We start from the raw sequence: 25,970 nt of genomic DNA, 5'->3' as shown, positions 1-25,970 counted from the left end.
CCCCGCCCGCCGCCCACGAAAGCCCCCCCGAGCCCCACCGGCCTCCCCCGGGCTGCTCACGGCCCTCCGGGGCTGGTGGCGGGGAGGGGAGGGCTTCGCTCCACCGGCCGGCCCGAAAAAAGGCAGGAAAAGGGTAATGGAACTGTAAAATAGCTCCGCAGGAAGAGGAGATGCGTGATCGCCAGGTAGGTTAGCTTTACCAGCTGCTTTGGGGGAAGGGTAGGAGGCATCGCTGGGCAGAACACATCGAGCCACATGGCCTTCAACCTCCATTTACTGGGTTCTTCTGTAACACCAGCCACTGGAGCAGCTGCACTTTGTATCAGCGCTGTTGTGCCTCCCTGACTGAAAGACATGCTGCAAGTGTGACAACGTCAGGAGATGCACCTTTGTTAGCCAGTGAAGCAGTATGCCATGTTTAAACTCTTATGAATTAGTTTTAAACAAAACTACTAAACCCAATCAGAACTAAGAAAAAAAAAGTCAGAAAACACACACTATACAAAGTTACACAATTAAGATGACTTGTTTCATACAAAGCCTAGCAGGGAGGAAAGTCAATTTTATTGATGCTACACCAAGCTGAGAGTAAAAGCAAATTATGAGTTCAAAAACACTATGGAAACCAACAAAGTAAACCATTTAAGACCTTTAAAACAACATACAGCAGTAAGAGAATTAAAAAGGACATACTTAATATTACTATAAACATCGTTTCTACTCACAAATAAAGCCAAGTTTAAAAGCAGAAGAGTGGCCTTACAGTGACATCACTACAGCCTCAGACACTATCAATAAACTTAAGCATAATTCTTAGATTTACTTGTTGTTCCGTACAGTACAGTCAGTAATAACAACTAAAGCTCCCACGACCTGGGGTTCAGTTACCTATCCCTATACATAACGTAAAAGCATAACAATGAAATCTGCATACATGCTAAGTACCCGCAGTGCTGACTCTCTGCCCCTTCTTACTCACTGTGGTTACAGATATGTTACGTCCCCAGGGTACAAACCGTATTGGTGCAGTACCTGCAAAACTGGTCTCTGTTCAGCCCATAAGACACAGGCATGTCAACAGAATTCATAGTTTCATTTTTTAGCAGCCTAAACACAACAGAGAACACATTTAAAAATAAAAATAACACTTTAAAAAAAAAAAAAAAACAAAAAAAAAACAACAAAACACTACCTAAGTCCCTTCCCAAAAAGCCCAAAGCCCTTCTTGCTTCTGCAGCCACCACCGAGCCTGCATTACTTCCTTTAATAACCTCGCTTAATTCTCAGGTGCAGTATCACTTCTCTAATTTCTCTCATTTGTAACTAATGTCAAACAGCTGAAATCAATTATCATTCACCTCCAGTAATTCAGATGGGAGTTTAACTTCCTTCTCCACAGCTGTGCATGCAGTTCAAGAGGCAAGTAGTGTAGTATTTTTAAACCTATTGGCCTACCTATGCTGCACAAAGGCTCTCTGGTCTGTCGAAAACAGCTTTCCTAAAGCTGACCTTCAACCTACAACTAATCTGTAATCTCGTAATAGCAGTGCAGGTGTTTGGGAGGGGTTAGTGTTGGTAAAAATGATGGATACCGTGTTCTAAGGGACTCCCTGAGCCAGCAGCACTGAAGCAGTGCTTTAGAAGTAGAGAGAACCTGGAAATTGCCCTTTTAGCTGAATGCCACCTCTGTGGTAACGAGTTCCTGGACATCGTTTGGTTACAGCACGGAAAGGTCCCGCTGCCGGCTCTCCGCAGCCGCTAGGGGGCAGCGGCGCCGCGCGCGCTCCCGCCCGCCACGTGTCCCGCGGGCGCGCGCGGCGCTTCCCCCGCCGGCGGGAGCGGTTCCGGCGGGGCCGCTGCCCCCGCCCCGCCCCTTCCGCCGCGCTCCCGCTCAGGCCGCGGTTCGGGCCCGCGCCGCTCGCGCACGTGGCCGCGCCGCCGCCAGCCGGCAGCATGCTGGTGCTGTTCGAGACCGCCGCCGGGTACGCCATCTTCAAGGTGCGGGCAGCTGCCGGGGGGCGAGCCGCGCGCGGGGTCCTGCGCCCAGATGGGGGCGGCCATGCGGCCCGGCCTGGCTCGGCTCGGCTCGGCCACCCGCGTGGCCACGCGGGAGAACGGCGGAGCGGGCGGCGAAGGGGCCGGGGCGTATGAGGAGCAGTGAGGTCTCTTGGTGTGCTTAGCCCCAAGCAGAGCAGGATGAGGGGAGGCCTGATGGCGGCCTGCAGCTCCCTCATGAGGGGAGCGGAGGGGCAGGCGCTGAGCTCTGCTCTCTGGGGACAGCGACAGGACCCGAGGGAACGGCATGGAGCTGGGACAGGGGAGGGTCAGGCTGGGGGTTAGGGAAAGGGTCTGCACCCAGAGGGTGGTCGGGCAGTGGGACAGGCTCCTCAGGGCCGTGGTCACGGCATTGAGACTGCTGGAGCTCAAGGAGTGCTTGGACAGCCCTCTTAAACACGTGGTCAGATTTCTGTCTGGTCCTGTGTGGAGCCAGGAGCTGGGCTCAGTGACCCTTCTGAGCCCCTTCCAACTTGGGATGTTTTGTGGTTCTTTTCTGTGACTCTACAGGAGGGGCTGAAAACAGCCCGTATTATAATCAGTGCAGCCAAAGTCGACATAAAGCAAATGTAAGAGGAGAGAGATGCGCAAAGAGAAATGCAGAAGTTCTGCAGAAGTGCTGCAGTAGCAGACGAGTGTAGATGTCAGCAGCTGGGGCATGGTGCCTGGCTGTGGTGCGTGTGCAAGGCAGCTAGAGGGCACCAGGCAGCAAGCAGCAGCGTTCACAAGCAGGCTTTAAACACTTCCTGTCTGAGAGACCGGATTGCAAATGGTGCCTGGCTTAGATTGCGATAGAGCTGGGAACCGTCTGCTGGACCTGAGCATACACAGTATTTTATTAAAATACATGTTTTGAGACAGGCGTTGTTTTTCCATTCTCGTTCTGTTTGCAGTGCTAATGCTAAATATGGAGAGTCATAGCCACACTGCATGTCTGTGGGGCAGTGAGAGCTCTCTTTTCTGAGACACAGTAGTTGCAAATTTATGTAGTTACATTTGTACATCCATCCTCTATCAAAGTGTTCCCTGTAGAGTTTAGCTTCAGTTTGCTTTTTTCCTTTTTAAAGCCACCTCTAGAGATAGTTGCTGCTGCTGTTTTGTTTATTTTTTAATTATTTGAGGGCTGGATGGAATTTGGGCTTCTGAAACTCTAGAAATAGTTGTGGTCGCCCACTCCCATTTTTAGCAGTACCCACAGGTATTCATAGCTAGCATAACTGCTCTACCTTTATGTTTTGGTGGTCAAGAGCTATCTTCCTCTCAAAACAGGGTAGGTCTCAGTTATTCCCTTATTGGTGTTGCTCCTATTGAAGAAACAAAGAGCCTAAAAAGAAAGGGCAAATAGCATAACCGTGTTCTAGATCTCAGAGGGCTCTTCCCAATGAGTCTTGCTATCATGTGGTGCATAAAACGTCTGTAGGTAGCCATATTTTTTATATGCTAGCAACCTCAGTTTAGCAGCTTGTATATATTTTTCTCTGTGTGTCCACGTCTGTTCATAGAAGGTGACAATTCCATCATCTTCGGGATAGAAAGGACAAACTGTAGCAAAGAGGCAAGAGGCTGGGCAAAGGAAGATTTGCCCAAAGGGCTTTTTGTGCTTCAGTGTCCTGTGAGAGATGAGTTACTGTGTTTACTTGCTCAACTACTAATTCAGTTTAAAAAATACGGCCTTCTTTGACCTGTGTTCAAAAATCTGCAAGGGAGCAGAATCTTGTAATCCCTGGAACGATTCTTTGCACTGCACTTAGTCAAATGGCAGTTGTGTTGGATCTAAGTTGCAGCAACAAAACCACAATATTTTTGACTGAGGTATTAAAGAACATAATGTTGTAAGGATCTTGCCCATGTTGTTCCCCTGAGAACTTTTCTAGGAATTTGCAGTACACTTGGCATTTTATGAAATGTGTGTAGGATCTAGGACTGTAATTGTTATTCTTCTGCTGTTTAAAGACTGAAAGGAGATCCCCTTTGACCAGAGCTGGGATTAAGCCATTGCAGCCTCTTAAGTAATTTTTGGCTCATTTGATTACTGAGCTGTGGTGAAGAAGTCATCTATCTAGAGACATCCTCTTTCTTCCTTGGGTTAGCTCAAATTCATGACAATAACTTGTGGGATCGCTCCTTCCTGTGAGGTGTCCCAGACATGTTTGTATTTTCCCAGAGCAGAGGCAGGTTTGGTTTTGGGTCACTGGGGTTGTGAATGAGTCTTGTAGGTGGTAGAGCAATCCTGGTTTTGATAAACAAGGAGAGGGCTTTGAGGAGATGGTGCGGGTTCAGAAGAACCCAGCCATTATTGAGCAACTTCTGCAATGCAGTTGAAAGTAAATTCAATGCTGTAAATGTTGTTGTATGCTGGATGGAATTATAAAGGTAAAGTTGCTGAGAGAGAATGGTGAAACTGGAAATCATGGTTCAATTAACTGAATCTGTTGAATTAACTTCCAGCAGTTGGGTATGCTATAAATCTGTTTCAGGTCTTCTGTGCTGAATGCAGGTTTGAAAATTGTTCAGAAGTGCTTTAAATATAACTGTGTTGTTTTGTTTTTGTTTTGTCTACAGGTTCTTAATGAGAAAAAGCTCCAAGAAGTTGACAGTTTATGGAAAGAATTTGAAACTCCTGAAAAAGCAAACAAAATGTAAGCAGCCTTATGTGGGGGTGGCAGCTTGGCTTTTGGAAGGACGCGACTGCCTGTGTAGTTCTGCATATCTGAGGTTCAGAAAGAAGTATTGATTTTCATTTTTCAGTATTTTAAAACTTAAAAGGCATGAGCAACAGTAATGTGAAATCAGATACTGAGACAAACTTGAGGTGCAATATCAGAGTGAGTGAAAGAAATATATATATTTTTTCAACTTGCAGTGTAATTTGGCCGCAGAAGAGCTATATACCACTGAAGCAAAAAGCTGAACAATATTGAGGGGCGATTTGAATGCTTTGACAAGAATATGTGAATTTGTAATGCTGAAACTGGCTGAAATAAGATTTTTGTGCTCACAGGAAATTATTGAAATAAAAAAAGGTTTAATCCATCTGAAACTAATAGCATGTGAATCCTGTAAATTGAGGGTTAGTCTTGTTGCCAATACCATCAGTGATTGTTAGTGCCACTGAGCAGCTGCACGGGGGTTGCAGTGTGTGGTGATCAAGCTGGCCTTTCTAGCAAATCATTCTGAGATTGGGAACAATGGTGAATTCCTGCCAAGTCCATATAGGGTGTTTTTACTGGAAAACTTCTAACCAGCTCTGGTTAGAACAGATACCTCTGAACAAGCTATGCCTTGCGTTTCAGATTTACCCTTCTCTGGAGGAGTATTTAGAGGAGAGGACAGAATATCCCACATCTGTCAGTTTGTAGTGTTGTTAGTCTTGTCTTGGAAACATCATCTTGGCCCCTTGCTAGAGAGGATGTGGCTTTTAATGGATCTGTGCTCCGATTCAGTTAGTTCGTGTATTTCATGTGTTTATGAAAAGGCACCAAAATAAGCCTGGAGCTTTTGTTGGGCTTGAGTTCTTAGCTGTAGCATTCAGCTTTATCTGTGACCTTGCTGCTTTTGCAGATACTTGACTCACAAAGAGCAGTGGTTAATCAGAACTGGATTAGTCAAATGCCTGTCCCTGACAAGGAATTTACTGAATTGTGATAGCTTCTTAACCTTAGCTCTAGGTATCAACACCACAGATTATGTGAGGGGGAGAAGGAACTTGAGCCTAAGGAGCTGGCACGGTGTATTTAAACACCGTTCATATGATTTTGGCTCCAGTCAGCAGTTTGGGCATGAAAGAATTTTCTGTTTGGTAGTTGTTTGTTTTAAGCTCAACTCAAAACTTGTGTTCTAACATATAATTAATTACAAGGGAGGATTTGAGGATTCATGGGCAATGAATGGGTTCACTTTTAACGTCTTTGAAGGTGTATTTGGTCGAAAAGCAAGTTAAATCTGGGCTGCTCGCAGAGGCAAAAGGTTCCCTTTTGAAGATGAGTGGGAAGATAGTATCATCAGTCAGCAGTGACACCTACTTAATCAGAGTGCTGCTGTCTTGAAATTCAGATGGTTGGTATCTGTCCTTAATTATGAACTACAAATGAAAAGGTGGCTTAGGTTTTCTGATTGTGTTCATCTTAAATAGAAATACTAAATCAAAATTCCTCCTTGAAAACAAGCTTATGGGGCGCAGCTGAAAAGTTACATCAGGTTTGGAGTTAATCAGCACGTTTATCGCTCTCCCTCCTTTTTTGAGGGTCTGGGTATTGATTTCTTGTTCTTTTACAGTTCCTGTCTTGTCTGTAAGACTACAGTAGTGGGGACAGGAGAAAAAAAGTTAATTCTAGCATCTCTTTTATGTACATTTGTTTACATGTGTATTTTTTTCTTCTGTAGAGTAAAGCTGAAACACTTTGAGAAGTTTCAGGACACAACAGAAGCTCTTGCTGGTAAGTGAGAGTTAATGCTGTTCTTACCAAAACCAAACCCGCCACACTAGTTCATTCATTACTTGCCTCTGTTCTTGCTGTGTTTTTCCTTTGCTTAGTTTTTAGTTCATACTTTTTTTTTTTTCAAAGGCAACTGTTTTTGTTGTTTTGATGTCATCCACTCAGTCTGTAGTGTAGCAGAGACATAATGAAGTTTGTTTTTTTTTATTACCATTATTGCCCAAGTAGTTTCCTGATGAGCATCGTGTAGAAGTTGGACTGAGGTATGTAGTCTGTTGTCAATGATGGATTCTTGTTGGAACTGAATGTAAGTGATACGAGTCTACATTTCGTCACTACCACTGAGACAACAGACGGATATCAGAGTACATATATTACAAATGCTCTTGTTTTATGGACATGTTGTGCCTGTTTTTTTCTTGCAAAAAATGCTTGTATTGCACTTTAATGAATTTCAGCAGTTTATTGAATATAAGGCCTTCGCTTTTTTTGCTCTTTAAACACTCAAATAACTTGACACAGCAGACTGGTTTGAACACAAATGATAAAAGAGCCAGCTAACCATTCGGGGATGGCATGCTTATTACTGCTGAATTCACTGTTACTGTATGACTTCTGTAAGTGTATGTTAAACATCACACTATCAAAGAAAGGATCTTCATAATCAGATGTAGCAGGGATAGTTTATGATGGAAGGTAAGGAAGCAGTTTAAAAATGGAGATGCTATACACACAAGTAAAATGGCTGAGATTGAAGCTGCTGTATGTTTTTCTCTACCTGGCATGTTTTTTTGGAATATGTTGCTTTTTCTTAGTTTTAGGTTCAGATCGTGTAGTGTCAGGATTTAAAAAAAAAAAAAGTAAAACTGAAGTGAAGTAGTAGAGTTTGTGGTTTATTTGGGAAAGGGGGGAGATTACTCAGACTACTTAGGTCACATTTATTTTGAAGGGAAAATGATCTGCTTGTTTTAAGTGGCTTAGGAATTATTGGTTAGCTTGAAAGCTTCATGACTTATCTCCATTATAGAACGGATGAGAGGAAGGAGGAATCTGAACACAGCACTTAGATCTTTACCCTTACATTTCATTAAGGTTCTGGAAGTCAAAAATCATTGGCTTCTGCTATATATACTATGATGAAGATGTTACATCAATCACAGTTCAGTGGAGCACAAAGCTGACCTGCAGAGAGAGTTGTATAAGTGCCATCTTAAAATATATTGTGTGGGATTGTAAAGCTTTTACAGATCTATTAATACTTGAGTACAAAAAAGTCCCTTTAAAACTCTTTAGTCTGCATGGTGTGTATTAAAAGGGTTTGTGTCTGACTTCCCAGTCAGTGTGCTTGGCATTGTTCTTTGTTGGACTTTGATGGATGGTTATCATCAGCAGAGGATGCAAATAAGCTGTTACTCAATTTAAGATATTGTGGCGGTGGACTAAGGGACCTGGAAAATGGCTGGTTAATTAAATCACAAACAAAATGTTCTATTAAAACCTTGCTTTCTGAAATGTGAAACCTATAGCTAAAGCATATGATGTACATGTAAAATTCCTTAAAATTGAAAGAAATAAAACTAAAAGGACACAGAGAAAGGTGAGGCAACTGGGAGAAGGGTTCTTGATTTGGGCCTTCAAAACGGCAAGGATACAATTTTCTTCTATTGATTCTAGATATTTCATAGTAAAGTAGTACTGCAGCTCAGACTAGAGCTATGGTGGGCAGTCAAACTAAAAGCACTAAATTAGAGGTCCTATTGTTACAGGTTTTAGGAAAGGAAAGAAACTACATCTTTGGTCTTCTCTTTTTCTACAGCATCCACAGCTCTTGTAGAAGGCAAGCTCAGCAAGAACTTGAAGAAAATTCTGAAGAAGATAGTGGCAAAAGATGCTCATGAACAATTGGCTGTAGCAGATGCCAAACTTGGGGGTGTCATAAAGGTGATAAGTGACTGCCATTTTTCTTTTGTCTCATGCTACTGAAATCTTACAGACAGGTTCCAGAGATTTTAAAGTTGTTAATAATGGAACGTGTTTTGTTTGTGATATGGAAGATAGCTAATCCTTGTGATCAAACGTGTCCTTCAGTTCTTGTCTACCAGTGGAAGGAAGAAGTACAGTAGAGGTGGTCTGCTTTCTCTGATATCTCCTAGGTGTCAAATCCTAGATTCCTGTCCTGTGTTTGAATGTTGCCTGTTCCAAAGACTTTTATTCTGACCCTGTTCTCATCATGTCTTAGGAGATTGGCGTGGGATGCAAAAGGAGTAGGATTCCATGTTGAAGTGAATATTGCCAAGGACAGTGAAATAATTACTCAGTTTTGTGCTCTGAAAAAGATCCCACAACCTAAAAATCTGAACACTCTATCTTTGAATTTTCTCTCTGTAGCCAAACTCTTTTAATAAACTGCAAAATCTTTGGTTTTAATTTCCGGTGTCTTAGAGCCTTAACTGTAAATTTCCCCTTCAAATTGTGTGATTGTTACAGTGTAGAGAACTGAGAGTATCACTGCCTTGAGCATCAGAGAAGACTGGACCTGTTGAGTGACCATAGGATAGGAGTGGGAAAGCTGATTTTACTAAGATAAGGCTACTGGAAGAAGGGCTTTAGAGGAATGCAGTTGTCATCATTGACTTGGATCATTGATTTCTACTCTGCAGGATAAGTTGAATTTGAGTTGTATACACAGCCCAATGGTTACAGAGCTGATGAGAGGAATCCGTTCACAGATTGAAGGGCTTATTACAGGCCTTCCTTCTCGAGAGATGGCAGCGATGTGTCTGGGTCTCGCACACAGGTGAGTTCCTAGAACACCTTTATTTCATCCCATGTTTTCTCCCCTCCTTTGTCCTTAGCCATGTTATACTTGAAGTGTCTGAGTGCATGGCATGGCCTAATATTCACTCTAAGTCACTATGCCTTTGTATCTGGAGTCTTGTTTTATAAAGATTTGCACTCACACTCTAAGGAAACCCATCAACCTCTCCCAAAGGCAGTTGATAGCTTCTTTTTGCATGTTGTGTACTATAGGATTTTGTTTGAAATGTCTCTGTAGCAGTTTCAACCATTAAAACAAGCCATGTATGGTTTGTTTAAAATTCTGCTGCCACTTAGAGATGGGAAGAATGTGATTTGCTAATTTACACTGTCATATATACGTTATATAATGTCTTTCCCCTCTCTGCATCATTATCTTGTTAGGTTTAGTGGAGAAGTAGTTAAATACAGAACTGTTGGATCAGCACAGGGTCAAACATTCATGAGTAGCTTTTAATATTCTGACATGTTTTGGTGTAGCTAATTCTTTAAGAATGTATTTTTTGCTGTTAGGATGCCTCGAAAATAGTCATTAATATTGAAAAAGTACTTTCAAGATGGAAGTCCTCAGTGTTATCATGCTTCAGTAGTATACTGAAAACTTTTAAACATACATGGAAAGTCAAATGCAAATAGGCTTTTCCAAACAGTGAGAATGTATCTTTTCTAGCAAGTTTCTTTTACTAGCATTGCTGGTATTTGCTGCTGGGTAAGTAGCATTTTGTGGATCACCTCCAACCACTGCAGAACTAGAAGTGCTGTTGACAGATAGCTTTTGCGGGGAACCATGCAGAAAGAAACCAACATCAGGAAATAGCCTGCCTTAGTGTTGGCGTTCACTGGTGCATGTGGTACAGATAGCCTTAGCTTTCCCTTTCACCTTGTTTGTAGCATGTGTGCATGTACAGATGTCACAGCTGTTGTGAAAGCATGTGTCAGCTGGACTTCGCCACTGGTCACAGGTGAGAGTGGTCAGTGAGATAAAATTGAATGAATGTATGGGCAGCCATACTCCTGTAAAATAGGAGCAAGCAGGGTATGCTTTGTGGTGGGATGTCAGGAGGCTGATGAAACTGTACTTTTGTCTTCCCCAGCCTTTCCCGATACAAGTTGAAATTCAGCCCAGACAAAGTAGATACCATGATCGTCCAGGCAATTTGTAAGTATTTTTACAGCTTAAATTATTCATGGATTCAGCTTAAGATAGCTGACTTCTTTACAATGGTTACAGAAAAGTATTGCTGTCAATTTCCTCCTAGCATTTGTCAGTAAATTGGGTAGTTCTGTTCAGCTAGGCTTAGGGTTTGTTTCCTTAATAGGGTTTGCCACAAGCAGAGACACTGTTAGGGTGATACAGTAAACTGATGTCCATTTTCTTAGCATGGAGATTAGCAGGCAGTGTTCAGCCCTCTGAGGACTTTGCTTTCCAACATGCCTTGCCTCTGAGTAATTTTGGGAGAGTGTCAGGGCCCCACAGTCAGAATTTCCTGAGTCTTCATTTTGGTGGTAGCTTGCATAGAGGGTAATGTGGAGACACTCTTACGTTAGATATATTAAAAAACAACAACAACAACAAAAAAAAACAACAAAAACTGCAGTATTTAATGCTGTATTTCATGTCCTTGATTTCGTAATGGAAAAGACTGAAATTGTAAACACAGTTAGGAAAGCCTATTCCTCATTTTACCTTGACATCAACATCGTGATCAGTGTACTTGCTGTGAGGTAGTAGTGAGGAATCCTGTTTGGAATATTAATTCCCAGACTGTTGTCAATGATGAAACATAGTTAAGCTGAAAATAATGATTTAATTCAGCTCCTTCGTCACTACCACTGAGACAACAGATGGGAATGTTGGTATTATGTTAGCGGGAAATATTTTAGCCTCAGGGCTCTGTAGCAGTATACGCTGTGGGTGTTACAGCGATGTCGTAAATCCAGTTATCGGTCATATCTGGTAACTGGTGAGCCCGTTGGATTTGTCGGATATATTTATAAAGGCAATTAAAGGGCTTATTACAGTCAAGTAACTGAATACAAGATGAGTTTCTTACAATTACAGGCTTTTTCTATAAAGTTTATTAGATGGACGATTTTTGCATCAGTCTTGTGTGGGTGGCACTAAGAGGAAAAGTCACGCTAGCTCCTGCCCTCCTTTCAGGAGAATGTGCTTTACAGCTGTTGCAGGGGTCTGTTGTCCAAGATGGTCCCAGTGATGAAACTTCCAGGCTGCACTCAGGGGAATTCTAATATTTCTACAATATTGTGCCTAAGATTGTGCAGCTCTCTGAAGAGTTAGGACTTCTAACGTACTGCAGCTTGTGTTTCATTCCAGGAAGTCTTTATAAGGATAAAATACTTTTGTTACTGCCCTTTACGTTATTTAAATTTGTTGATTTAAGAGTTTTCCATGTTTAGATTACGTTCAAGTAATAGAAGTCCATTCTTCTTTCTCTTAGCACTTCTTGATGATTTGGACAAAGAACTGAATAACTATATTATGCGCTGTAGGGAATGGTATGGTTGGCACTTCCCTGAGCTGGGTAAAATCATCACAGATAACCTAACGTACTGTAAATGTGTGCGGAAAGTTGGTGAGTAATAAGGAGGCATGAGCCTGGAGTATGTTTCATGTTAGTATACAATGCATTATGACAGATTTGTAGACCAGCCACTCGCTCATCCAGCGAGTCATGATCACATACACAATCCTGCCATCAAGAACTGGGCTGGTAGAAAAGTAGCATATGCTGTCTCTATCTTGATGCAATTTAAAATTCTGAAGCTTATTAAAAAAACAGTAGCAAATGACCAGCCAGATTTTCATGGACCACGAGCTTATATTCTTACAGTCACAAGTAGCACATCATTTTGGAAATGAGCTGCCAAACACTGATGTCAAGAGAGTCACTGCCTCTTTGTGGCTGTTCTCTGAGACTACAGCTGCTATATGTTTTCATTATAACAGAAAGAATAGTGAATACATTATTTTGGACCCTTGCTTTTCCTCTTAGGCATGTATTTTACATAAATTTTTCTTTTAATAAGAATTTTGCAGTTAAGAGAAAAACTTGTGGTTTTAAGGGAACTTTTTTTTTCTGATTGTAGGAAGAATTACTTAGGCCTGGTGAGTTGTAAATGACTGCTCGCTTCCTGGTATTCTTCCTTTGTTAATCTTGACTGAAAATTTTGCAGCCATCAGCTACTGAAAAGGTGAAGTGTTTAGTGTCACAAAACGAAGTCTTTTTTTCTAGTTCCAAATTTAATCTTTCTAACCATTCTCAGATAGTATAAACAGAGTCTGAGCATTAGCACGTTTTGGGGCTTTAGAATAAGATGATGGCACACTTGACTCACTGTTTGTTATTTTGGCCTTTTATCTTTGTCTCTGTTCTTTTTGTACTTGTTCATCTTGCCACCAGTGCAAACATGCTTTCATCTGTCCCCTGCAGGAGACAGAAGAAACTTTGCCTCCTCTGATGTTTCTGACATCCTACCAGAGGAGATCGAAGAGGATGTGAAAGCTGCTGCTGAGATTTCCATGGGGACAGAAGTATCAGAAGAAGATATAAACAACATAATCCATCTCTGCGATCAGGTATGTGCATGTATGTGAATAACAGTAGGAACTCAATGTTAGTTAACAATATTAGAGCCTCTTCTGCCAAGGAGAGATTTTCCCAGGCCTTTCTAATACAGTTATGATGGCAGTGATGATTCCTATATTGTTGCTTTCCTGATGTACGAACATGAGGGTGCACAGTCACTACCTCATCTGAGCCATCTCAGACTGCTGGTACCTGCATGAAGTCTTCTGAACGTGGTAGTCTTACTTTTGAGTAGGATTTTGATGTCAGTGTTGTTTTAAGCTCTTGGAAGAATGGTACCGTACAGCCTCTTTCTAACCTGTCAGTTTTGAAGTTAGGTCATAAACCCTGGGTTAAAAGCAGAACACTGAAGTCCAAAAAGAATTAAGAGCCCTATCCTGCTTCCATTTGTACTGCCTGTGAATTCCTTCTGACTTCAGTGGTGCCAATTGTGACTTTACCAGGGAGTGGCAGGGTTAGGAGTAGTGAGTTCCTGTTCTTGGTCTAGACTGGGCTGCTTTTTTATGTGTGTTCTAATTGTGTGTATTTGTATAGGAGAAGTACAGAGCATTTATCCTATTTCAAGAGAATGGTGGCAAAGATTTATGTGAAAACTAAATGTTCCAAAGGTTTTGTCCTAAAGAAAATGTCCTTACTAAGAATTCTTCTTCTGCTTCGCTGTCTTTGGCATGTTGTCAGCTGCTTTGTCAGGAGCTTTGCTGAGAAAATAAGTTGTATAGAGGAATGAGCAATACAGATCCAATGTACTTCGTGGACAGAGCTCTGCTCTGGGAGTATGCCCGATATAAAGCTTTCTGTTACTGTGGTTCTTGTCTGTCTGCAGTTTGCACCATTAGCCTCATTGGTTAGAATTCTCAGCACTTCTTCTTTCAATACATTTACCTCTTAGATTTGTCTGTCAGCTAATACTGATTCCTGTAACCAACCTCTGTCTTTGCCAGGTGATTGAAATCTCCGAGTATCGGACACAGCTGTATGACTACCTGAAGAACAGAATGATGGCCATCGCTCCTAATCTCACTGTCATGGTGGGTGAACTGGTTGGAGCAAGGCTAATTGCTCACGCAGGTGGGTCATACTGGCTTAGCTGACCTAATCAGAGGTTTTCTCTGAGGAGCTTGTCAGCTAAAAGCATTATGCAAGGCCCTGATGAGCACCTCTTGTTAAAAGGAACGTGGTTCTTGAGGAGTCTTGAGAATACCAGCATGAGCTTGGTTTGGTAGTAGTCTGTGATGATGTAGTTCTTGGTTGGCCTGAGTTCTCTTTGGAATATGAGGGCAACTTAAGTCACTACCTCTTCTGAGACACTGAGTTCCCTGCTGATAGTCCAGTAACTATTGACATAAGATAATGAAAAGCTGGCTTTAAGCTTTTACAGTCAGACCATCTCAAGTTAGCAACCTTATTTTGGGTTATCTATGCTTCAGTTGTGTGGTTAATGCATTATTGCTGCCAGGACTATGTTTTATTGAGTTAGACTTCTATTGCTGAAATTGCACCAAGATAGTTAATTTAAGCATGAAAGATTGAAATGGCTTACCTGTCCTTCAGGAAATGAGCTTGAAGCAGCCCTTAGAGAAACAGATGGCTCTGAGCTTGCTGCTTTTGAATGCTTTAGGAGTCTAGCATCCTGCTTGTTTAGCTGCTCATCTGAAAAATCACTGTCTCTGTGCCATCTCTTTCTAGGTTCCCTCTTGAATCTGGCAAAACATCCAGCTTCAACGGTTCAGATACTGGGTGCTGAGAAGGCACTCTTCAGAGCACTGAAGACGAAGCGGGACACACCTAAATTTGGCCTTATCTATCATGCTTCTCTGGTGGGACAAACCACTGCTAAAAACAAAGGAAAGGTGAGTTGCAGAACAGTTTACAGGGTTGGCTTTTTTGAAGCATGTAAGTCTGTTGGTTGCTTGAGCTTCACATTGAGACGCTTTCCATGGCCTGCTCTCCTGTGCTTTGTGATTATGTGGAAAGTGCCACTGTCCCACGAATCTTTGGGTGTCATTTGTTCTTGTTGGGAAAGGGGAATGGGATTGTCCATCAACATAACCAAGTAACAACAGATGCATTCCTGCTAAGTTGTGATGTAACATTAGTTTTCTCAATGTGTATGTTACTACTTCCTTCTATGTGATAGTAAACTATGTAAGCCGTGACAGGTTTTAGTCTTGCTTAAAAATCAAATGTGTACTGTTTGCTAAAGGTAGTAACTTTCGTGGCTTGCTTTAAAGTGCTTAGGTATTTTAACACATCAGGGTGAAAGTGTGATTTGCTAGGTTTGGATGTTACTCCCTTACGAAGAAAATATGGTGTTAAATTAACAGTATTTCAGTGTTGAAGAATGATATGCTTTTTTTTTTTTTTTGATTAAACGCTACTAGTAAATGGTTGCTTTGTTCTTCTGTTTGTGGGTATGGTTTCTAGATCAGAGTGAATCATCCCCTTATGTTCAGTCTTAGCATTTAATATTTTGGCCTTGCGCAGATTTCTCGAATGCTGGCAGCTAAGACTGCCTTAACTATTCGTTATGATGCCCTTGGAGAGGATACAAGTGCTGAAATGGGAGCTGAGAACAGATTAAAAGTAGAAACGAGACTGAGGCATTTGGAAGAGAGGGGGGTAAGTACAGTAGAGGACTGCATCAAGCTGACATTCTTGAAAAATCTGTCTCCTATACCTCTTAAGTTTCTATCATATTTTTTGATAAACTGCTTTCAGAGTCTTTGCTAGTGTCATTGTATTTCTGTAGTCTCTCCTGGCCTTGGCCGGAGCAGTAGGGTTTGTAAGCTTGTTGCATCCTTTTGTATCTCATTTTTTCTTGTTTATGTGCCTGTCTTCAAATATGTTATACTGAAAAGTCTTGATTCTGAGAAAGTAAAATCATATACTTACGATCTACTGTATCTCTGTATTAGTTGTAAAGGTATATTGTTACTTCATAGCTTCTTCCTTTCTCCCTTAGAAAAAAGTTTGATTGGTATCGTGTTGTTCCCCAAAATGAACACGGGATGTTTAGTATTCAGCAGCCAAAGCAAGATGTTATTTACAGCAGAGAAGATGCAAATTGCTGCATTACCCTCCCATCACCTAATACATGTTTTGCCTCTCTTTACGTGCTGTTTCATCTGTTGCCATTGGCACAGCATGCTGGAACAATTGTCGGGTTCACTTTCCCTCTTTTAGCTGGTGTGCCTTCTGCATGTGATCTTGCAAGCTACGACTGGGTGCAGTCTTCTAAGCTAGAAGATCCAATGCTAATGCTGTAGTGCTGGCATTGCTAGCATAGAAAAAAAAGAATCCAGAAAAACTTGCCTACTCCTCTGAGCATTTCATGAGAGGCAATACTTCCCATGGAAACAGAAGCATGGAGACAGGTTTGTTAATACCAAAGCACCAGGTGATTACCTGACAGTTGCAAATTTAATCCAAATCAAGTTTTGAGCCTGTGCTGTGGTTTTAAGGTTGGCTATATGCCAGGTATAGTGTGATACCTGCCCTGACATGTGATTATCCTTGCAAAAAAAAAAAGTGCACAAATTTGAGTTGGTCTTGTGAATTTAGAGGTATGATGCATGTGGCTGTGATATGTTCAATCCTGTACTAGATGCCCTTTAATTGCATTGGCTTCTTGAAGAGCCATATTAGAGAGACACATGCCTTTTTCACCCTGGTTACCTCCCTGTCATTATGCTACTTCCAGGTGTAAGACTCATAGTTACGCCAGAGCCTGACCAATAAAAGCCGCTTATCTTTCAATTTTTTAATTCCCTTCAAAGGTTGTGAAACTTCTGTTGTGAATTGTTTTCATTATGAGTAATTTGTTTTTCACTTCTAAATTTTTATTTTAGATAAGAAGAATAAGTGGCACTGGAAAAGCCTTGGCCAGGACAGACAAGTATCAAAACAAGAGGTGAATGTTTTTTCTTTTATTTTTCCAGTTTGGCTGAGTGTAAATAACTCTTTATATTTTTATTCCTGAGAAGCTTTTTGGTTGTGGGCTGGATTGCCTTGAGATCCAGAAAACATGTTCTTTGCTCTTAAACACTGATAACAAGTCCCATCACTAATTGGAATTTCTATGTTCCTGCATTTTACAGTTGTAAAGCCAGTGAACTGGTGAAACAGTCCTGATTTTCTAGTAGTAAATTACTGATGTTATCAGATAACAAGCATAGTTAGATACTATCAGCATCAGCCTCAGACGTTGAATAGCTGGGGAGTTAATATGTAGCAGCTTTATTTAATGCAAGTCTGAATAAGTTAATTTGGAGAAAATCAAAATTTAAATTTCTTTGATACGTTTCGAAGCTGCCCTAGAAACCTACTTAGTATTATTCTTAGGAAAAAAAAAAAAGTTTTGAACAAAGCTCAAGTGCCATATATAATAATATTCTATCTTAAGCAATAGAGCAGTTTCTGGTGCTTTAAATGACTGTAAATTGCAGCTGAGATGGCTGAATGTCTAAGGGTTGGAGCATGTTGTTAATCTGAGCTGTGACACCTGGGTTTTTCCACTTATTTGTTGGCAGGTATCTCGCTTAACTTGGCCTTCTCATTCCGGTAAATTTTTGGTGTGCAGAAGGCACATGCTCTGCAGAAATAGGGCTTGGTGCTAGTTCTGTTAGAAAAAATAACACTTTTGCACCTATCTGCACTCTCCAAACAAGCATCTTTCTCAAGGCTGGCTGTAACTTGCATTTCCATGTGCTGAGCATCTCCAAGTGTAGTGATGGCTGTGATTTCTGGAGTAGCTTTTGAAAGGACAACCATGTGTCAGTGAATGAAGCATCAGGGTGTATAATGAGGCAGTAGCTTAGGGAGGAGAGGAGATGACATGAAGGCTTTTCATCTTTTGAAATGGGGAGTTGTGAAGTTCTGCTGAGACATGTTGCTACTGTTAGGCATGCTCTGCAAACATGTCTAGGCTTGGGGAGAAGAGATGCTGAAGATAATACCTTGCTGTACGGCTTAGTCTGTCTGTTTAGAAGGGGAAGACAAAATGCTCATTTCATGCATTCAAGGCAATACTGAATTCTGGAACTGCTGAATGTTTTTTCGTTTGTTTGCTTTTTTTAGGAGTGGGTTGAATTCCTGTGAAAGTTAGAACTACTTTGTAACAAGAGTCTAGTGCCTATACACTGACAGAAGTGTCTGTCCAATTATCATTGTTACCATTGTAGAAGAGTCATGGTACTACTGCTTTATGGAGATTGTATAAAGGGCTAAGCTCATGTTCTAAGGACACTGGCAAGAATCTCCTAGTCTTGTAAGGAACTACAGATTCAGCATGAATTAGCTACATCAAAGTAATGTTTCAGAAGCTTGTTGTCAGGTAGCTTGCAGAGATGAGGTTTCAAGCCAAGTGTTCTTATGCTTTCTAGAAACAGATGCAAGGGAGTGTTATGCATCGTCATGTTTATTTGCTGATTTTGTTTTATTCATTAGTAGGATTTTGACAATGACAACGAAGCCACTGAGCTCTTTCCTGGGTTTAACTGAAACAGAATCCAGTGTTTTCAAGAGGCTATGTAATCAGTTTCTGCAAAGCCATATGCAGTGGTCGTAGCCATGAGAAAAATCTGTGGTGCTTAGAGGAGCAATTGATGGCACTATTACCATTACCACATACTTCCTAGTCTAATCACCAGTCTCAGTTTTATTTGTAAGTTGTGCAAGGTAGCTACCTCAAATTCCTATGTTACAGAAGTGCTTAGAATATGGCTGGGGGAGGATAGTGTAGGGTTACTGTTTTAAAATTCCTTTCTCCTTGAGTAGCGATTCTCAATGAGTCAGAAAAAAAAACTGCTTTATAGATATTAGATGATTCAACTGCCCTTGAAAAGGTCTGAATGAAGAGCACTGGGTTTCAGAGCAGCTGGTTCTCTGCACCCTTTACAAAAGTTTGAGGCTGAGCAAAGGAGCATATGGTATTAAGGAAGAGGGAGTTTCAATAAGATTAAGTATTCACCTGTCTGTCTTATCAAGTCAGTGATACAGAGGTTAGCCATTACCTTTCCTTTTGACTTGTGTTCTCTTGAATGTAATGGTGGAGAGGCAGTGCAGAAAAAGCAAAAATTAAGCTACTCTTAATTCTGTATGTCTGTTACCCTTAGGATACACTCGTATGGACCCCAAATTTTGGGGAGCCATGTGCTGGTAACTATCCAGCTGCCATAGGAAGGCTTTCAGCTGCAAAGAGATCAAAGGGGTGATTTAAATGCTCTGTATCTGTAGAGTCTCAAACAGATACAAATCAGAACTGGTATCTTCTGTTCAGATCAGATAGTTGTATTTTATGAGGGTATCTCCTGTAGTGACGATTACTGATTGATGAACAATTCATGTGATGAAGAAAGGACCTGACTGTGTGTAGATGCTTTGCTAGCTGAGAAGGATTGATTTGCTAATGTTTTTGAGAGGTTGTACTGGAAAGCTAATGTTCAACTGCAGAATCTTACTTGGGGGCTAGCTCTCCTTTGTTACTTAAACCATCTTGCTTCTTTCATTACAGTGAAGTAAAAGTATATGACCCATCTGGTGACTCCACGCTTCCTGCTGTTTCGAAGAGAAAAAAAATACAGGAGGTGGAAGAACAGGAGGAAGGGGTTGCTGTGAAAGCAAAGAAGTTCAAAGCGGAGATGAAAGGTTAGTTGCTGCAGCTGTGGTGCTAGCATATTGCTGTGTGCATCGTGCAGTGGGATTTAACACTGACAACCAGCTGCTATACCTGGTTACTCTCCTCAGTTATGACATAATGTGTTAATGATAATAGCCTTAAACAATTGTAAGGATAGAAGAACACTTCGAAAAGTAAAATCTCTACTCATTCTTCTTACATTTTCATCAAACAATACTGTTTCATTATGCAAGGAAGTGTTTCAACATGTAAACGTTGAACATTAGAACTCAAAGTTGGAAGTTTCACTCTGAATTCATGATACGTGAACAGTTAATCCCCGGTGAGCTAAAATGGCTGTGGCCACACTTGTTCTTTACTTCTCTGAGATACTGTGTGAAGAAAGGTTCTGGACTTTAACTACAAAGCACTCTGTTTTTTGTAAGGTGGTTCACTTCAGCCAACATTTTCCATCTTTTCTCCTCTGTGCACTTCCAGCATCTCTAAATGGCTGACCTAATCATTCCTACATCAGTGGAGTACCCAGTAACTTGGGACTTTCTGTCCTTCTTGTGAGACCTTGAGCCTGAACTGCTTCCAGTTCTGTCAACTGCACATGCATGAAGGCAGGGACTGTCAAAGCCTTCCCTTTCTGCCTTTCTCTGTGCTGTTCTGCTCTAGAGAAATTGGAGGTAGGCTGTCATGGTAGCTGTCTATAAGCCTCTTAACACTCAGCTTAAACTGAGGTGAACTTTCTAGATGCTGGTTGATAGTTGGTTTACGGTGTCAGTGTACGTGGATGGAGCAACCTGTAGGAACCTAAATTTAGCTGAGAACTAAAGTTTCAATGGAGGGAGAATCCTTTATATTGTGAAGTAGAGGTGTGCCCCAGCTTGTTCTCACGTGCTTATAATGAAACAAAGACAAATAAGTACTTTGGATGCCTGAATGTTGCCCATTTGCTTTTTGGACAGCATGGGTATTTTCACATCTACTGCTTTTGGTAATGTTTTGAACTAACTTCCCTTACTGTAGCCTCAGAATCGTTCCCTTGGGCCTCACTTCCATTGTCAAAGTGTTGACATCTTGTAGGTGTGAGCTCCTTGCAGGTGAAATATTACAATCATTTCCAGCCTGGCCTCTTACAGTACGAAAAGATTATTTTTATTCAGTGGTTCATGTGTTTATAGAGGAAAACTTTTGTTTGCTTTGCTTTTTTGAGCATTGTTACCTCTTAGTTTAGGGGATTGGAGCTTAGCAGTTATCCTTGAGTTACCAGGAATTATTAGAGCTGTAGACAGTGTTTAGAATATTGGTGAACTGCTGAAACCTGTTCTGTTTAATTTCAAAAACTTGAAAAAACCTTCCTGAAAGGGTAGGGCATCCTTCAAAGGTTCACAGCTATTGTTTTTACTCCAGTTCTCTTTTACTGGGACACTTGGGCATTAGAACTATGTTCCTAATGTGTGCCAGATGCTTCAAAGTATGGGAGGAGCAGTTCCAGAGAGCTTATTGACCTCCTATCAACTATATGCAGATCTCATCCTTTCAGCCTGTCTTCCTGTACCCTTTAAAATAGCACTGTCACTAAGTTTGCAAGTTCTTGTTTGACCACCCAACAAAGTACACAGATTTTCCTGACACAGGCTAGACAGACGGTGACCTTGCTCTTTTTCCAGTTGATATGTTTGTACAGTGTGCTGGTGGGGTGGTGGTGAGCCAAGAAGTTTGTTGAGTGGTTCAGTGAGTTCTGCGGTACACAGGAGAGTACAGAGGAGGTCCCAGCATTGAGATTTAGATTGTATGTCCACTTGCATATGCACAAGCCTTTCATTTCTGCTGTTCTTGGCCCTGGTTTTTCTGGTGCAGTGCTCTGTTAGGCTTTTCTCTGGTCCGATTGCACATCCAGACACAGTGTTGCGCAAGAAGTCTCTGCCCCCTCCTTCCCTGTGCTGTTTGTGCAGCTGCATGGTAAATGGTGCTGGTGGAAAAGATGTTCAGGAAAAAGGTGAATTCTTTAGCCAGATAAGTGTGATCCAGTTCATATTATGTGAGGAAGGTAAAGAATGAGATGGGAAGTTGTCACTGAAAAGTGATTTGTCAAACTAATACTTTATTATTCACAGTAAAGGGGGAACAGTATTTTGCATTGTGCTATCCTGAAAACAGAATGTTACTGCAAGGTGTGGTGTGTGGTGTTTGCTGTCTCCCTGTTGGGAGTGCATGCGTGGCAGTACTTTGGAAAGGAACTGCGAGTGGGGGTACTAAGGAGGGAGGCATGACTTCAAACCATCTTTTACACCTAAAAGGAAACCAAGCAGAAAGATAGTGCCTGAAATAAGATACTTAATAAGTTGTTTTCTAATACAAATCTGTGTTAATGGTAGGGGAAAGGAATTATTTTTGTGGCTAGATTCTGAAACTGGATGTGGTTAAACAGAATGCATACTGCTAATGGGGCCAGCCAGTGCCCCCAGTGAAGTGCTTAGCTGAAGTGTCAGAATATAGCAGCAGCTACTCACTTGAAAAGGTGTTGCAAACATAAACAAATTAATGCAGGGAACACTGCAAGGCACAAGGCCTTAAATGCCAGCAGCATTATGAGGTGGTGTCTTTGATAGGCTGTGTGACTTAATTCTGTATGCATAGAGGATCACGAGGAGGGGAGGGTGCATTAGACGCTGGTATGTAAAAACTTGGAGAAGATTGGTAGAAAATGGGTGGCTGGAACTACTACTAGTGATTTCCAGTGCTGTGCAGGGCTGTCAGTCAAACTGCTCTTTTGGGTGCTGCCTGTTGTGTCTTGGTGCCTGATAGTTGTTATGATACACAGCTGTTGTCAACTGCTGTGTATCATAAATCCAGCTGGGCTTGAGTGACTTAAAACTGTTAGATCTGCAAGGAGAAGAGCAGCACCCTCGGAGCCTCTGTCCTCATTCTGCCTAGGTACAGATACGTGAAGTCCTGCAATGAGCTTTGCTAGAAAGGAGCAACTTAAATCTTCCTGTAGGCGTCTGCTGCCAGCTGTGAGAAGTGACAGTGCCTGTGAGCGTGCAGTGCATTATCTGTGGTTGTAAATTGTGACAAGTTCCACTGCCTGATGTGTCATACTTGAAGACAGAGTAATAACAAGTTTTTTCCAGGGTACCACCCAATGTTTTGCTTGAAAATGCATGGCTTACCAGTCCTGCTGAGTGAATATGTGTAGCGTAGTGAAATGTGATTTGTGTACTTTTGGTACTGTATAGCTTTAATGTAATGACTTACTTGTGCCACTTTTTATTTGTGTGTGTCTTATACGGGGAGGTAAGGATACTTATTCTTAATTGGTTTTAATCCATTACACTTGTACACTGTTCACTGTGAATGATGTGTGTGGCAGAATCCACACTTAAGGTCATATATACCAGTTCTTTTATCTGGAATCCTTTGCTGGCTTGCTTGTGTCACTTTTTTAATGTCAAAAACCTGCGTGTGTTAGCTAGCTGTATTTTGCTGTGGAAATGTCTAGAAGTTTTCTACAATTAAGCCTGTTCTATATCTGGAGGTTATGTTGGAGGCAAAGATTGAAGTATATTTTTGACTCATAATCGCATTGCTGCCCTGAGGAACTAAACTTGTGACAATATAATTAAAATGTTAGGAGGTTGGGTGTTTTTTTTTTCTTGTTTTAAAAATAACAGCACTGTTTTTGTTTTTGTTCTTTTTGTAAGTGATAAGTGAGTACGCTTTCCAAAGGAAATTGATTCTGTTTTTTTGGGGGGAGTTCACTGAAAAAATTGCTTCACAGCTCTGGTAGCAGCTGCACATACCACAATTGCTACTAGTTTTGGCATCTTAGTTTTGCAGCTACTGCAGGACAATGGTTGCTATATTATGAATGTACTCATGAGTACTACATCCTGAGAAATTTGGTATCCAGCACTGAATCAGTTGTGCAAATAAATTCAACTTGGGTACACTAAAGTAACAGCCTGGCTACTGCATAAGCTGTCAGCTGGTTAGTGATTTCTGCTTGTTTTCTTTACCGAGAGGTTCCTAGGACTATGGCATGTATTTTAGAAAGATGAGTGGTGGTAAATTATAGTGTCTCTACCACTGTGATTAGATGTGCCAGCTGTCGACGAATAGTTCTGAAAAATAAATGTAAGAGAGCATTAGTAAATCTCTCCTTGGGTTAACAGTCCTCTCAGCTTGTATAAATAATTCAATTCCTGTCTTCCAGGGCAGAGTTTCTGCTCTTGCATTAAATGTTTTATGTCAGTTCAGCATTGAGATCTTTGTGTTTGCCAGTCTAAACAGTTAAGAAAAGATTGCTGATCTGCTTCGTAGCAGATTTCCAATGCTAAGATAAGGGAATCAGTGGAGAACAACCTACTGCAGGCTGAATGCGCTTCTGATGTGGATTGTTGAGTCCTTCCACTGCTCTTGTGATGCCGATGAAAATATTTGCCTAACTGTGGACAGTCTGTTTTCAGAAAGAGTACCTGATAATTTGGCAGGCAAATAAAACATGCAAGCTTGTTTTTGAAATGTTGAAGGCAGCGTATAGGAGTGCTATTTGTGCCAGGAGAGGTGAATAGTGTTGTCACACTGTCGGTCGTCTTACATAGCTGCATGTTTTGATAATAGTAAGGAATAGTTATGCAAGCAGGGGCGAAGTGGAGAAAAAATAGGTATGGAAATACGTAAAGGGGAAGAGTATTCTTTTTTTTGTGTTCTTTCTTAATATTTTCATTGCATCCTCTCATCTCCTAGAAAGCTTTATCTTTTGCCTTAAACGCTTCTAATAACTGACAACCTGCCACTTTTATTCATTCTGTGGTACAGAAGAAGAAGAAGAAGCAGATGTAGATGAGGGTGAACCTGTCAAAAAGAAGAAAAAGAAAAAGGAAAAGAAAAAGCAAGCTGATGAAGAGGAGTCACAGACTGAGGAACCACCCACCAGCCCCACAGTTGAGGTGAGGCAGAATTCCACAGTTGCTTCACCCTTTTTGGGAATGAATTCCCTTCAAAGTACATGGAGTGAGGGGAAAATATTCTTACCTATGTAACTCAGGGCATACAAGGACTATTTTACTATTTAGCAACTTTATTTTTATTATATATATCCGTCACTGTAAAGTCCAAGAAGATTTGCATTCCAAAATAAGGTCTGGGAAATCTGTGGTGGTAGTGCCTCCATGCACCAAGAATCTTTCCTCTCCTTTCCTTAGCACACCCTCAGCTTTAGTCTTCATTATTTATACCTCTTCTACAGAGGTCCCTTGGTGCTAATCCACAGGCATCCCTATTGTTTAGGGCTCCTGCAGAGCAGAGGCTGTACCTGCCGAGTAGATGAAGCATTGTTTGATGTCTCCTAGCAGCAACAGAGTAGATGCTGTAGCCAAACTAATTGCTCAGTTCTGAAATTCTGCTCTAAACATCAGATTTAATTTTCTCTCCTTTGATTAGGGCAGCTACACTGTCAGATATACACTGACCACAGTGCTGAGCTGCCAGTGGTTGTGACAGACAGCACAACTTCCCTTGCCCCCTGGCCTCACTGTGCTGTAACTATCAAGTCTATTAGCAGTAAAGGAAGGCTCCATCTCTTGAATTGTGCTGTGTGAAGCGTGGCAGCTACAAGGATGCTTTGAGTGAGCTCTGTTTCTTAGCTACCTGCGTTGCTTTGCTTCTCCATTATAGTTGATTCATAGCAACGTTTGTTTGTTTCCAGAATACAGAGAAAAAGAAGAAGAAAAAGAAGAAACTGAAAGATGAGGATGAAGACTGAGAAACAGGGGGAGACACGGGCCATGGGACAGCTGCTTCAGAGTAGTATTTCTTGACAAATTTTCTTTAGCCTGTTACTAAAAACTTGTAACTTCCCAATATTGCAAGAGGGCAAGGAGATGCATTTGATAGGTATCTTTTGTCCTGGAACAGGATACCTCTGTGTGCCTGTTACTTGGAAGGATTGCTGGGTTGTTTTGCTGTTCCTTTAGTTGAAAAGCTTGAGTAAATCCTTTTTTCAAATGAGGTCCTCATTGGTAAAAAATAAATAAATAAAAATAAAAACATTTTTATGGAGATCTTATGCCTTTGTCTTTTAACTTATTTGCTGGCTTTCTAACCATTGTCAGGACCATTTCTAAGATTTATTGTTTTAAGAGAATGATCAGCAAAAACCTCTTTCTAAATGTATAAATGTTCTGTTGTAATTTCTTATCTAAGGAATTCAAAGCTTGTAAATGTTCTTAAGTTCTCCATAAAATTGATACAAATATCAGTGCGTAATGTAAAAGATGCATTGAACAGCTGAGCTGTGAAGTCTGCAGTGTAGTTCTCAGGAAAAGAACTTTTTAATCCTTCTTGAAACATTTCAGTTTTGTTGCCCTGACTGACAAGATTGAGGTGCGGGTTTTGAAGTAATGTGGGTTGGCTTCCAAATTGCGT

At 41.2% G+C, this 25,970-nt stretch overlaps 1 protein-coding gene and 4 non-coding genes across 6 annotated transcripts; all 5 read left to right on the top strand.

The window, feature by feature from the left end:
* Positions 1-23: 23 nt before the first annotated feature.
* NOP58 (NOP58 ribonucleoprotein) lies at positions 24-25,611 on the top strand. 2 transcript variants are annotated; one of them, XM_072041113.1, is made up of 15 exons: positions 24-185; positions 4,618-4,694; positions 6,439-6,491; positions 8,308-8,432; positions 9,152-9,288; positions 10,403-10,467; positions 11,768-11,902; positions 12,761-12,906; positions 13,858-13,984; positions 14,603-14,766; positions 15,401-15,535; positions 16,765-16,826; positions 19,428-19,561; positions 24,363-24,493; positions 25,252-25,611. In XM_072041113.1, the coding sequence occupies exons 1-15, from the start codon at positions 171-173 to the stop codon at positions 25,306-25,308; spliced, it is 1,563 nt and encodes a 520-aa protein (XP_071897214.1). In that variant the 5' UTR covers positions 24-170; the 3' UTR covers positions 25,309-25,611. The 2 variants fall into 2 exon arrangements, with proteins under 2 accessions (XP_071897214.1, XP_027317271.1); XM_027461470.3 differs by lacking the exon at positions 24-185 and adding an exon at positions 1,839-1,998.
* Positions 6,760-6,848, top strand: LOC113844228 (small nucleolar RNA SNORD70). The gene has a single exon (XR_003498632.1). It is a non-coding gene; the product is annotated as a small nucleolar RNA SNORD70 (small nucleolar RNA).
* LOC113844229 (small nucleolar RNA SNORD70) lies at positions 11,070-11,157 on the top strand. The gene has a single exon (XR_003498633.1). It is a non-coding gene; the product is annotated as a small nucleolar RNA SNORD70 (small nucleolar RNA).
* LOC113844232 (small nucleolar RNA SNORD11B) lies at positions 13,011-13,094 on the top strand. Its single transcript, XR_003498636.1, has one exon. It is a non-coding gene; the product is annotated as a small nucleolar RNA SNORD11B (small nucleolar RNA).
* LOC113844231 (small nucleolar RNA SNORD11) lies at positions 14,139-14,224 on the top strand. Its single transcript, XR_003498635.1, has one exon. It is a non-coding gene; the product is annotated as a small nucleolar RNA SNORD11 (small nucleolar RNA).
* Positions 25,612-25,970: the final 359 nt, after the last annotated feature.

The sequence above is a fragment of the Anas platyrhynchos genome, chromosome 7 (assembly GCF_047663525.1).
Source record: "Anas platyrhynchos isolate ZD024472 breed Pekin duck chromosome 7, IASCAAS_PekinDuck_T2T, whole genome shotgun sequence".
Taxonomy (NCBI): domain Eukaryota; kingdom Metazoa; phylum Chordata; class Aves; order Anseriformes; family Anatidae; genus Anas; species Anas platyrhynchos.
Note: the sequence above shows the minus strand (reverse complement) of the source record. Positions and strands in the feature narration are given on the sequence as shown.

What these genes read in the sequence shown, in the direction of transcription:
- NOP58 (XM_027461470.3), top strand. Translation starts at nt 1,954, where the DNA reads ATGCTGGTGCTGTTCGAGACCGCCGCCGGGTACGCCATCTTCAAG. An exon ending in AACTTGGGGGTGTCATAAAG is followed by an intron (nt 8,433 to 9,151) that starts GTGATAAGTGAC and finishes TCTACTCTGCAG; the next exon opens with GATAAGTTGAATTTGAGTTG. An exon ending in CCACCAGCCCCACAGTTGAG is followed by an intron (nt 24,494 to 25,251) that starts GTGAGGCAGAAT and finishes GTTTGTTTCCAG; the next exon opens with AATACAGAGAAAAAGAAGAA.